Here is a 13,408-nt window from a genome sequence, read left to right as displayed (position 1 = left end):
CCAAGATTCAACCACTAGCTAGGAACGGTCAAGCCCGCCGTTTTGACCGCATTTTGAAACGGGCATAAAAAATTCAAAAAAAAAATCAAAAAATTGGGAAACCTTCGCATTGTGTCATTATATGTGGCCAAGTTCCCAAGAAAAATAACAAACTTGTAATACGGCAATTATCTTAAAAAAGTGTTCTCAGAAATGAGCTATCATCTCTGAAGATTCATGGCTTTCAAGCCAAATGATCAATCTTATGGCCACATTCGTGGCATAGTTTGTTCAAATGATCTCATATTGTGCACAAGGGTGCATATTGGAATGGCAAACAATGTTGCCTAAGGAACTTTTCATTTTCTTTGGACGAAAAAACCATTTTTCATTTTCCGAGTGCCCGAAAGGAGGTTTTTTTGTGAAGGAACTACCAAATAATTGTTGCAAAATTGGACCAAATCAATATTATAAAATACTAGGACATATTTAATGCACAATTGACAAAATGGTTGGGTGTAAAAAGTTTTGATCCACCTCTCGTGAAAAAGACAAATTTCCGCCGATTCAGCTGGAAGCGGGTCAAATTTGAACTGCAGCTGCCTCATAGTTTGCTATTTATTTTTTCCAAAAATCATTTCTAGGTACATAAGTATCTATTTAATCAGAGAAACACCAAAAGTTTTCCAAGATTCAACCACTAGCTAGGAACGGTCAAGCCCGCCGTTTTGACCGCATTTTGAAACGGGCATAAAAAATTCAAAAAAAAATCAAAAAATTGGGAAACCTTCGCATTGTGTCATTATATGTGGCCAAGTTCCCAAGAAAAATAACAAACTTGTAATACGGCAATTATTTTAAAAAAGTGTTCTCAGAAATGAGCTATCATCTCTGAAGATTCATGGCTTTCAAGCCAAATGATCAATCTTATGGCCACATTCGTGGCATAGTTTGTTCAAATGATCTCATATTGTGCACAAGGGTGCATATTGGAATGGCAAACAATGTTGACTAAGGAAGTTTTCATTTTCTTTGGACGAAAAAACCATTTTTCATTTTCCGAGTGCCCGAAAGGAGGTTTTTTTGTGAAGGAACTACCAAATAGTTGTTGCAAAATTGGACCAAATCAATTTTATAAAATACTAGGACATATTTAATGCACAATTGACAAAATGGTTGGGTGTAAAAAATTTTGATCCACCTCTCGTGAAAAAGACAAATTTCCGCCGATTCAGCTGGAAGCGGGTCAAATTTGAACTGCAGCTGCCTCATAGTTTGCTATTTATTTTTTCCAAAAATCATTTCTAGGTACATAAGTACCTATTTAATCATAAATACATGGTTTGGTGGAAATACGTCGAGGTTTGGGCGGTGGCCGAGGGGCCCATCTCTAGAGCGCGTAAACTCGCATGCCCGCCGCATGGTCACCGCGTGACCGTGGTGTTGCCATGTGTTCTGGGTGGCCTAGACATGTCTAGTGGGTTGGGCACTCCCCAGGTTGGTGCTAGGAAGAAAATTACAACATAAGATTCTCACGAGGAGACCGATCGATGCTCAAACATGAATTAGCAGCCAAGTGTTTGATTAGCGGTACGGGAAATGCACATGGCCAATGGGCGTGAGTTTTGGCTGAGGATGATCATCTACTAAGGAAAATGTCTTCACAAATTTTGAGCTCAAAAGGAGGATCCTAGGTGGTACTTGCTTTGCAAAGTACCACGCTGGACAAAAATATGAATGTTGAAGCTGGGCTCAAAATAATGAATGGAGTGAGCTGAAATTTTGTGAAGGATGGTTATTTGGGCATAGAAAAGCATTTTAGAAAATTGATACCATTTGGACATGCCAAAGTAGTACTTCCTTCACAATGCTCTTCTATGGACAGAAACTTGGGAAAACTAGTGAGAGAGATTGGATGAATGAAATGAGCTCAAAATTGGTGTAGGTAAGTTACTTAGGTATGGTCATGCTCTGGTAAATTTTCAGATCATTTGGGTAAGCCTAGCTAGTACTTACTTCACAAAGCTTCTCTCGAGGTAGAAATTTTGGAAATTTCTTGAGAAAGATTTACTAGGAAAATTGAGCTGAATATTATCATGTGGAAATGATTTGGGTATGGAAGAGTGCCCGAAAAGTTTGAGGGTAATAGGAGGGGTCTATATAACACTTGATTTGCAACGTGCCAATTTGGCCATAAAATATAAATTGAACCTGGGCTCACATAGATGATTTGACTGAGCTGCAATTTGGAGGAGGGTGATAATTTGGACATATGAAGGAACTGTATAAATTTCATGTCATTTAGAGATATAAAAAAGGTACTTCCTTCACAATGCTTCTAGGTGGACAAAAACTTTGGAAATTTGCCGAAGAAGATTTGCTAGGCAAATGGAGCTGAATTTTGTCATGCGGTAATGATTTGGATAGGAAAGAGTGCCCAAAAATTTCGAGGGCAATCAAGAATATATAAATAGCACTTCCTTCATAAAGTGTTGTTGTGAACAGAATAGGAAAATGAATATTGTTGAATTAGTTTTGAACTAGGCAAGGAAGGATTTTTACATATTTGATGAAGATATGCCCCAAAGAATTTATGAGATTTTTTTGGGAATTTTGGGAATGATAGAAATATAGGTTGCTTCACAACCTAGGGCAAAAACTGCCACATGGACATGACACATAGGCAAAACTGATGAGATGGTGCCTAGTCATCACAACCCACCACAATCTACAAGGCTATGACCATCTATATTGGTCATTAACAACTAGAAATAAGGCAGCGGACTAGCGCTGTTTGCTTTGTGACCATTTCGTGTAAGGAAATTATGACCTTTCTGACCAAAATGGTCGCAATGGTTTAGGGTTTGGAGCCCCCAGAACAGCTTTTGACCAATTGGTCTAAAATGGTCATAAATTTATGACCAATTCTTCGAGGGTCACTGACAGAAGGTCATAAGTTGACATATTTCTTGTAGTGATATCTCACCGTCTGATGAAAATCCATTGCCGGGTTATCGTGCTGAACGTCTCGACTCAAGTTATCAACTTCCTGATAAACTTACCGTTGCTGAATGCAAGAAACTCATTCCTACCATAAAAAAAGTCCAAGCCTTGCTAGGAAATGGTTTAACCGGAGTCAATTTAATCCGATGCTGGGTTGCATGGCGGATCATACCCTTAAGCCGCCGACCCGGCTTAATGTGCACTTACACTGGAGGAACGGACGATCCCTTGCACCATAGCTCTCTGCGTTTGACTGAAGAGGGCATCATTGAAATGGCAACGACGCTCGTAAATAGCAAATTTGAAGATTGCAGCAAAGTGGTCTTGAATCCTTTCTGCAAGCTTAACCCGTTGCCAGAGGTAAGTCTCTTGATTTCTTTTACCTTACTTCATCACCCAAACATTGCGTGAACTCAACTATGTTATTCTTCCGCAGGCTAAATCTGACTTCTGGAAGGCTAAATATGACCATGAGGCTGCCAAAAAGGCTAGGGCTGCCGCGAAAGCCGCCAAGAAGACCATCAGGGGGTCTAGGAAGAAATCAAGCGCCTCTGACTTGCTTAAGCTGGATGAAACCTCTGAGTCGGAGGTAGCCCTTGACTCTCTTGGCTTGTTTTTTAACCACCTTATTGACACTGACTATTGCCAGGATGACATGGGAGCCAGCCAAGCAGTCGAAGAAGAGGTAACTATTATTTCCTCCGACTCAGAACATTTACCAAGGCAGAAACTTCGGCGGGTAACCCGGAAAGTAAGGTTTTCACACCCCTTGGCTTATTTAGATCCTCATTTTCTCTTGAAACGACAGCAACATGAGAGCCGCTGCCAGACCCGGACCAGTGGAGGTGAAGATTTATCCTCCGGTTTACCAAACACCCCTCGGAAACACCAAAATGAGGTTCTTTTTAACCTTAACTCTTTTATTTACCAGCAGGTTTTCTTTTGTTAACCACTCAATTCTTTTGATTCCATTTTTGCAGGAGATTTCCCGTTCTTCCTCTAGCAATTCATCGCAGACTCAACTACCGGCTTTCAAGACTACCCCTGGGTAAGAATAATTATCTCTCTTCTATACCTTTATATCTTCATCATTATGCTGACTTGTCCAAAATCCTTTTAGCGGTCAAGCGAAGCCCAACAAGAAAGCGAAGGTGACAAAGTCGGCCGAGGATCCGAAAGCCACTGAACCGGACCAACCAACCTTTGTACCAGAACACCTGAACAACTAGAAGATCCTGCCCCCAATGCTCAACCTGAGATACCTGAGCCGTTTGTCGATGAAACCACTATTGATCCGTCAACTACTCAACCGTCAAGCTCAGTTAACCCGCCAGAGACTCATGGTGATGACGTTTTAATCACTAGCACCGGATTTACTGAGCAGGGGAATCCAACTGTACTAGCGAGACATTCTGCCAAACAAGAAGTCATGGAAAGACGGAAAGTGAGGTTCGATGTCTCCCACTATGCTCAATTGAGTAATAGTGAAGTATTATCTGGTTATCTCAGTCAAGTACACTCCAGCCGTGACTTAGAAATTGAGATGGTCAAACAGATGCACCAGAAGTATTAGGTATGTTCTTCGGCTTATATAAGTTATATATCCTGCCAGCCCCCAAGTCTTCTGATTATGATAAGATTGAATAATGTGTAGACTTAAAAAAACTTATAAGCTTCTGTCCTAGACTCCCTCCAAGTCCGGTTTAAAACTAAACCAGATGCTGATAGTAGCATAACTTTGCATCTGTAGTCCCCAAGGGCCGGTTTAATCAGTATGAATGAGTCGGTCCTATTGATCACTGTAAAAGAACAGAACAGAACTGTATAGCCCTCATGAGTCGGCTGAGACAGTTGACAGCTCAACCAGCTCATCTTTAGGAAGAGACAAGCAATATGCATTAGCCCCCAAGTGCCAAGTGTTGTTGCTTGCAAAGCACTTGGGACTTTAGAAAAGCCGTTTCCGTTGAAAAAATTGCGTTGAAAGACATTAGCCCCCACGTGCCAAGTGGTTTCGCTTTCAAAGTACTTGGGACTTAACTATTTTAATCCGCCTTGAAATATGTTTGATAAATCTGTGCTGCCTGCAGACTGCTACCACTAGATTGGAAACTCAACTGAACGAGGCCAAGACCCAGCTGGCGGCTCAGGAAACTGAGACCCGGAAGGCTGAATCCAAATTCCAGTTTAGTGTGTCTGAAGCAGAAAAATTGAAGACCAGCTTTACTATAGATAAAGAGGCTTGGGCTAAGGAAAAGACTACCCTGATACAACGTGCTGAGAAGGCGGAGGCGGCTCTTGAGGAAGTTACCATTGAACTCACCGGTTTAAAAAACCGTGTGTCTCAGATGGTTTCTGCTATCTTCGGTAAGTCACCTTGCTATTTATCCAAAGTGAATATTTCTCGTCATAATGTTAGCCGCCACTTAGCCAATCTTTGGACTTTTTCAGGTCCCAGGAGCAGCAACCTTAGCCAAGACACACTAGTGAAGCTCAAGGTGGTTTATACTCTTGTTGAGCAATTATACACTGGAGCTCAGCGAACTCTCGCTACTATCTCCCCAACGAATCAAGGACCAAATCTGTTAAGTGATGTCTTGAAGAAGCTGTCCATCTTACCCACCAGATTTCAAGAAATCAAATGGTCTTGTGCTAGAGCCGGAGCTGTAATAGCCTTAAGTCGTGCCAAAGCATGGGTACCCGAACTTGACCCGGCAGATGTAGCGAGTGGGTATCCTAGTCTGAAGGAAGATGGAACCTCTTTTGACCAGCAAGACTTTGCCGTCTGTGTCAAAGAGATTCGTCCACATGCAACAATCATCGCTGAAGAGACCAACCTCACCAAGTACCAGCCGGCTTATGATGCAGATAATCAGAAGATGCAGACTCCTTCGTATAAAGTGATGGATTTAATTCCGCCGATTTGTAAGCACACTTTCGCCCCTGATATTGACCCGTCTGATCTGATTGACGACGAAGTTGAATTCGTCGCCTTGCGTGGCTTTGACTGGTCCAAACCCAACTTCCAGACGGTGGAGGAGGAAGACGAAACGACAAGGGATGAATCGCAACCTTCAAGCCAGCCAGACCAAGATTCATGAACCGGGGCCGGTTTATCATCTGCTTTCTGCAAGACTTAAGAACAATTATCTTTTGGGCACCAAGCGCCTTGTAATAGGCTAGATTTAAACTCCTATTCTGCTATGCCATCGTGCATATTTTGCTGTTCATGACACTGTTCATCCGCCATGTTAAGATATGCCATGTATGCTTTATGATATTAGCAATCCTGGCTTGTTCCTGCATACAATAGGTAAAAAGTGTCCTGGCGGTTTACCGCTGGACGGGTTATAATGCCCGATATAAACCAGAGGAAACTATCACACTTTATAACCAAGGTTGTACTGAATAATAACCATATACAATTGAAAATATGTCATACCTGTGATATTTGATCACACTGTTGGTTTACCAAGCCAGTGCGGTGAGGGTGATAACCCAAAATTTGAGCACTGGTAATTATCAGAGATTGCCGGTTTATAAACAAAGCCGGGCCGGGTTAATAAACACCGGATATTATCTTATCTCAAACTGGCGACTTATAGTCAAAAGCCAGGCCGAGTTAATAAACGCCAGTGAATTATAACCACAAAGCTTTATAAGCCTCATCAAATAAACCTCAAAAAGAAAATCTGTCGAATAAAAAACAGACGAAAAAACGAGGCTTTTCATGGGCTGTCAGGCCGAAAAACGAGGCTTTTCATGGGTTGCCAGGCCACTGAGTTAAACCTATATACAAACCTTATAAGATGGACCTCACATAACCAATCGTTGTTTTAACTTTGACAAGTTCAGTGTCTGCATAAGATTGACTTGTCAAACGTTCGGCGGGTCATTCCAGGATTACCTGGGCGGAGTGGCTTACTTAAAAAGGTAGGATAACCCAGGGTTTTAGGTGAATACACCTGGCTTCCAAGCCTGGCTTTTAAGCCTATTACAAGGGTAATAAAAACTCTTTGTTCTTTAGAACAAAAGAGCCCCCAAGCAATATTTTGAGCTGTGCTCAAGGGGCACCTATGTTTGAGTTGTGCTATTGCAACAGACTCTCTTTGGTCCCTCTAACCTGGGTAGCAAGCCCCCATGTTTTTTATGTGTGGCCTATAAGACGGATCAAAGGGTAATCATAACTTTGCTGTATAAAGCAGAAGCCCCCAAGTGACCAAAAACTCATTATTTAAAGAGAAAAAACGACAGAGGCCCTGCTTTAACAGGGATGCCGACTTTATTATATTGATCATAATATATACATTGTCAAAATATGTACATTAGAAGAGCCAATGGCTCAAGTGTAGTAAGGCCGAAGATGAGCAATATTCCACGGCCGGCAGGTCTCTTCCTCCGACGTGCGTGAGTCCTTGTGGTCTTGAACATCGATAAGGTAATATGAACCGTTGTTCAGATTCTTGCTGACCACAAAGGGTCCTTCCCAAGGTGGGGATAACTTGTGCATATCAGACTGATCCTGGATAAGCCGGAGCACCAGATCGCCTTCTCCGAAAGTTCTGGTTTTAACCCGGTGGCTGTGATAATGGCGCAGATCTTGCTGGTAAATCGCCGAACGAGCCGCCGCAATGTCACGCTCCTCATCCAACAGGTCAAGTGCTTCCTGACGTGCTTTTTCATTGTCAGCTTCAACATAAGCCACCACACGAGGCGAGTCATGACAGATGTCACTAGGGAGAACCGCCTCTGCTTCGTAAAACATGAAGAAATGTGTGTATCCCGTAGATCTGTTAGGGGTGGTATTAATGCTCCATAACACGGAAGGTAACTCCTCCACCCAACAGCCCGACATCCTCTATAGGGGAACCATAAGTCGGGGCTTGATGCCTTTCAAGGTCTCTTGATTGGCTCTCTCAGCTTGACCATTATATTGGGGGTGAGCCACTGATGATACATCAAGCCAGATATGCTCACGTTGACAAAATTCTTCCATAGCACCCTTAGAGAGATTAGTGCCATTGCCTGTTATGATGCTGTGTGGAAAGCCAAAACGAAAGGTCACCTTCTTCATGAATTGAACCACCGTTGCTGCATCACACTTACTGACTGGCTCTGCCTCTATCCACTTAGTGAACTTATCAACCGCCACCAAAAGGTGGGTCTTCTTATCCTTGGATCTTTTGAAAGGTCCAACCATATCAAGCCCCCAAACTGCAAATGGCCAAGTAATTGGAATCATCCTTAATTCTTGAGCCGGCACATGAGCTCGTCGTGAAAATTTCTGACATCCATGACACCTGCTGACTAGGTCCTCCGCATCAGCATGAGCTGTTAGCCAATAAAACCCATGACAAAAAGCTTTAGCTACGAGAGATTTTGAACCGGCATGATGACCACAGTCTCCTTCATGAATCTCAGGCAGGATCTCACAGCCCTCGTCTGGAGAAACACAACGTTGAAACGCCCCTGTGACACTGCGATGATGTAGCTCTCCATTAACAATTGTCATTGACTTAGACCGCCGAGTTATCTGCCTAGCCAAGGTTTCATCCTCAGGTAACTCACCCTAGGTCATATAAGCCAAATAAGGGACTGCCCAATCCGGAATTACATGAAGAGCCGCCACCAACTGAGCTTCTGGGTCAGGAATAGCCAAATCCTCCTCTGTAGGTAACTTGACCGACGGGTTATGAAAAATGTCAAGAAAGACATTAGGCAGCACCAGTTTATGTTAAGAACCCAACCGGCTTAAAGCATCCGCCGCTTCATTTTTCCTCCGATCAACATGCTCAACTTGACAACCCTTGAAGTGACCAGCAATAACGTCCACCTCTTGTCGATAAGCCGCCATGAGTGGATCCTTGGAATCCGAAGTACCAGAGACTTGCTGAGCCACCAAATCTAAGTTGCCAAAGCACCTAACCCGGCTTAAGTCAATCTCCTTAGCCATCCGAAGACCGTGGAGCAAGGCCTCATATTCAGCTGCATTGTTAGTGCAAGGAAACATCAAACGGAGAACATAACAGAATTTATCACCTCGAGGGGAAGCAAGAACAACTCCAGCCCCGAGCCCTCCAATTGCCTGGACCCATCAAAGTGAATAGTCCAATACGTGTTATCTGACTTTTCCTCAAGCATATGCAGCTCTGTCCAGTCATTGATGAAATCCACCAATGCCTAAGACTTGATGGCCGTGCGAGGCATATATTTCAAACCATGAGGACCAAGCTCAATAGCCCACTTGGCTACCCGACCTGTGGCTTCTCTGTTCTGAATAATGTCCCCTAAAGGAGCAGAACTAACCATAGTGATGGGATGACCCAGAAAATATTCCTTAAGCTTCCGGCTGGCCATGAACACCCCATATACAAGCTTCTGCCAGTACGGATATTTCTGCTTGGACTCGATAAGCACTTCACTGATGTAGTAAACCAGCCTTTGAACCGGATATTCCTTGCTTGTCTCCTTCCTTTCTACCACAATGGCTACACTGACAGCTCGGCTATTAGCAGCCACATATAACAACAAAGGCTCTTTATCAATAGGGGCAACAAGCACGGGCGGTTCAGCCAGCTGCTTCTTCAAGCCCTCAAATGCTGCATTAGCTGCATCACTCCGGAAAAAATTATCTGTCTTTTTCATCATCTGATACAAGGGATAGCCTTCTCTCCCAATCGGCTTATGAACCGGCTTAACGCCGCAATATGACCCACCAAACGTTGCACATCATTAACACACGCCGGTTTAGCCAGAGAAGTGATAGCTTTGATCTTCTTCGGATTAGCTTCAATGCCCCTGTTAGACACCAAAAAACCCAAGAGCTTGCCTGCCGGCACACCAAAAACACACTTGGCGAGGTTAAGCATCATTTTATAAACCCGGAGATTATCAAAGGTTTTCTTCAAATCATCTATCAATGTCTCCTTCTCTCTGGATTTCACCACAATATCATCCACATAAGCATGAATATTGCGCCCAATTTGATCATGAAGGCAATTCTGCACACATCTCTGATAAGTCGCCTGGGTACTCTTGAGCCGAAAAGGCATATACACATAGTAGAAGGCTCCAAAGGGAGTTATGGAAGCTGTCTTATCCTGGTCCTTAACTGCCATCTTGATATGATGATAACCATAATAAGCATCCAAAAAACTCAAACGCTCACAACCCGCCCTAGCATCGATGATCTGATCAATACGAGGGAGAGCAAAAGGATCAGCCGGACAGGCCTTGTTTAGATCTGTGTAATCCACACACATACGCCAAGTGCGGTTCTTTTTAAGTACCAACACCGGGTTAGCCAACCACTCAGGGTGAAACACCTCAATAATAAACCTAGCCGCCAAGAGCCAGGCTACTTCCTCTCTAATGGCCTTTCGCCTATCCTCATTAAACCGGCGAAGAACCTGTTTAACCGACTTAAATTTTGGATCAATATTAAGAGTGTGCTCAGCGAGTTCTCTCAGTACACCCGGCATGTCTGAAGGCTTCCATGCAAAGATGTCCCGGTTTTCACGGATGAACTCGATGAGCGCGCTTTCCTATTTCGGATCCAGATTGGCATTGATACTGAACTACTTGGATGAGTCGCCAAGAACAAAATCAACCATCTTGGTATCATCTGCTGATTTAAACTTTAAGACCGGATCATGCTCTGTAGTTGGCTTTTTCAAAGATGTCATATCCGCCGGATCAACATTGTCCTTATAGAATTTTAACTCCTCCGTTGCACAAACCGACTCAGCATAAGCCGCGCCACCTTCTTCACATTCCAGAGCTATCTTACGGCTCCCATGCACTGTAATAGTCCCCTTGTAACCTGGCATCTTGAGCTGTAGATAAACATAACAAGGTTGTGCCATGAACTTGGCATAAGCCGGCCGTCCGAACAGAGCGTGATACGGGCTGTGAATCTTGACTACTTCAAAGGTCAATGTCTCTGACCTAGAGTCACGATCATCTCCAAAAGCAACTTCCAAAGCTATCTTACCAACTGGGTAGGCCGACTTACCAGGTACCACGCCATGGAAAACAGTGTTTGATGGCTTAAGATTTTTATCAGTCAACCCCATGCGATGGAAAGTTTCATAATAAAGGATATTGATGGTGCTCCCTCCGTCCATGAGTGCCTTGGTGAACTTATACCCTCCGACCTGAGGTGCGACCACCAAAGCCAAGTGACCTGGATTATCAACCCGGGGCGGGTGATCTTCCCGACTCCACACAATGGGCTGCTCAGACCAGCGTAAGTAATGGGGAACTACTGACTCAATAGCATTGACTGCCCTCTTATGAAGCTTCTGGTCACGCTTACATAAGCTAGTGGTGAAGACATGATACTGTCCACTATTCAACTATTTCGGGTTGCTCTAATAACCAGACTGTTGCTGCTGTTGACTCCCCTGATTACTCTATTGATTGTAACCACCCTGGTTGCCGTGATTACCTTGATTTCCTTGGAATCCAGAGTTAGATCCACCACCGCCATAACCCGGTCTATGAGAGCCGGATCCTGAACCGCCACCTGGACCATGATTGTCTTGAAAAAGATTGGAATTCCTGTACTCCTTCATGATGTAAGAATCCTTCGAGAGGTGCCCGAATGGTCTTTCTCGCATACCATGTCTTGGGCAGGGCTGATTTAACACCTGTTCAAGATTGACACCAGATCCTCCGGTCCATGGGGGTGGTTTACCCTTACGACGCTGACCATTATTCTGTGCATTGGTGTTAGCCACAAAGTCAAAACTATTATCAGCTTTGCGCTTACTGTTGCCTCCCTAGTTCGCCGGGGTATGCTGCTGCCCCTTGGTGTTGCTGCTCTTCTTTCCCTTTCCCGGCTTTTCGTCGTCAGACTCGGGGTCCTTGGTACCATCAGAGTCAGCATACTTAACCAAAGCCGCCATCAGTGTTCCCATGTCATTGCAGTGGCGTTTGAGCCGCCCTAATTTCTGCTTCAGGGGCGTGAAACGACAATTGTTTTCTAACATCAACACTACTGAGTCGGCATTGATGCGATCCGATGAGTGCAAGATTGTTGAGACCTGGTGCACCCAATGGGTTGTCGAGTCACCTTCTTCTTGGACACAAGAGGCTAAATCCACAATTGACATGGGTTGCTTGCATGTATCCTTGAAATTCTGGATAAACCGGGCTTTTAACTCGGCCCATGACCCAATAGAATTGGCAGGGAGCCCCTTCAACCAAGTGCGGGCCGTTCCTTCCAACATCAGGGGGAAATATTTAGCACACGCAGCATCGCTGACATCCAGAAACTCCATAGCCATCTCATAACTCTCAATCCACGCCTCAGGAGGTAAATCGGCCGTATAGTTAGGCACCTTGTGAGGACCCTTGAAATCCTTGGGCAAACGCTCATTACGTAGATCCGGTACTAAGCATGGCACGCCCAAATTTCTAAAGGTTACCCCTGGCTCCATAGAAGTGGTTGGACGAACCGGAGTAGGTTGACGAGCCGCATACTGAGCCGATAGATTGGCCTCTCAACACGCTCTACCTTGATCCACCACGTTCTGAGCATCGGTGCCACCGCCCATCGGGTTATGTCCACGAGGCGGGTTATGGTTCCGCCCACTGCTTGACACAGCTGGCTCATCGATATGCCTACTGTAACTCCGGCTAGGGCGGGGGCGGAATGAATCCTGTCACGGCTATAAGAATAAGCCTGCTGCCGAGTCAGAGCTGTCTGAAGGAGCTCTCTAGCCCTTCGTGTTTCAACCACCGTTGGTGACTCGCCTTCGACCGGGATAGCCGCCAATCATGACGCCGCAATGATCATGTTATCCAAAGGGTTAGAGTAATGACCCGGTGGCGTCAGCACGTGCTGCGGCGGGTTATTGTTCTGACGAGGCATGTCCGTCATGCGTGGCTGAACCGGCATACCCGTCCCAGGTGCTTCGACCCGGTTTACCACCGTCGGGTTACTGGTTCCTGCTCCTGGCGTGTTAAAAAGATTTCTTTCCTCATAAACCGAGGGCAGGCGAGTCTGATGCCTCCTCCTCATGACCTCGTTTGAAGCGTTCTGATCTAGCATGAGCCGATAAGATTGTGACTGAATTCGTTGTGCCTGAGCATCCAAAGTAGCCTTCTCCTCGGCCATCCTAGTGTTTTCTGCGTTTAGCTCCTCCTTGGCATGTGCTATCTCATCACACAACTTCATGACTGCCACATTATGCTGATCTTGATCCACCGGGTTAACCACCGTTGTTAACAGCGCTGTCAGCTTATCCAGTAAGTCGGTTAAGACCTGAGCCGGCGGGCGCTCAGGGCCTCCTGCCCCGGCAGGCGCTCAGGGCCTCCTGCCCCGGCAGCCACTACCGCTGCTGACCAGGAAATCAGCTCTGCTGCCGTCGATGAGTGTTGCACGGGCTGTGTACCGGCCATGAAGATTGCAACCCGGTTTGGC

At 44.9% G+C, this 13,408-nt stretch overlaps 1 protein-coding gene across 1 annotated transcript; it reads left to right on the top strand.

Annotated features, from left to right (window-relative positions):
• The first annotated feature begins 5,327 nt into the window (after positions 1–5,327).
• On the top strand, positions 5,328–6,080 carry LOC147975391 (uncharacterized). Its single transcript, XM_087520397.1, has 2 exons — positions 5,328–5,346; positions 5,431–6,080. Exons 1-2 carry the CDS (start codon positions 5,328–5,330, stop codon positions 6,078–6,080), a joined length of 669 nt encoding a protein of 222 aa, XP_087376523.1.
• Positions 6,081–13,408: the final 7,328 nt, after the last annotated feature.

The sequence above is a fragment of the Triticum urartu genome, chromosome 4A (assembly GCF_056163025.1).
Source record: "Triticum urartu cultivar PI428250 chromosome 4A, HENAU_Tu73, whole genome shotgun sequence".
In the NCBI taxonomy this organism is placed as follows: Eukaryota; Viridiplantae; Streptophyta; class Magnoliopsida; order Poales; family Poaceae; genus Triticum; species Triticum urartu.
Note: the sequence above shows the minus strand (reverse complement) of the source record. Positions and strands in the feature narration are given on the sequence as shown.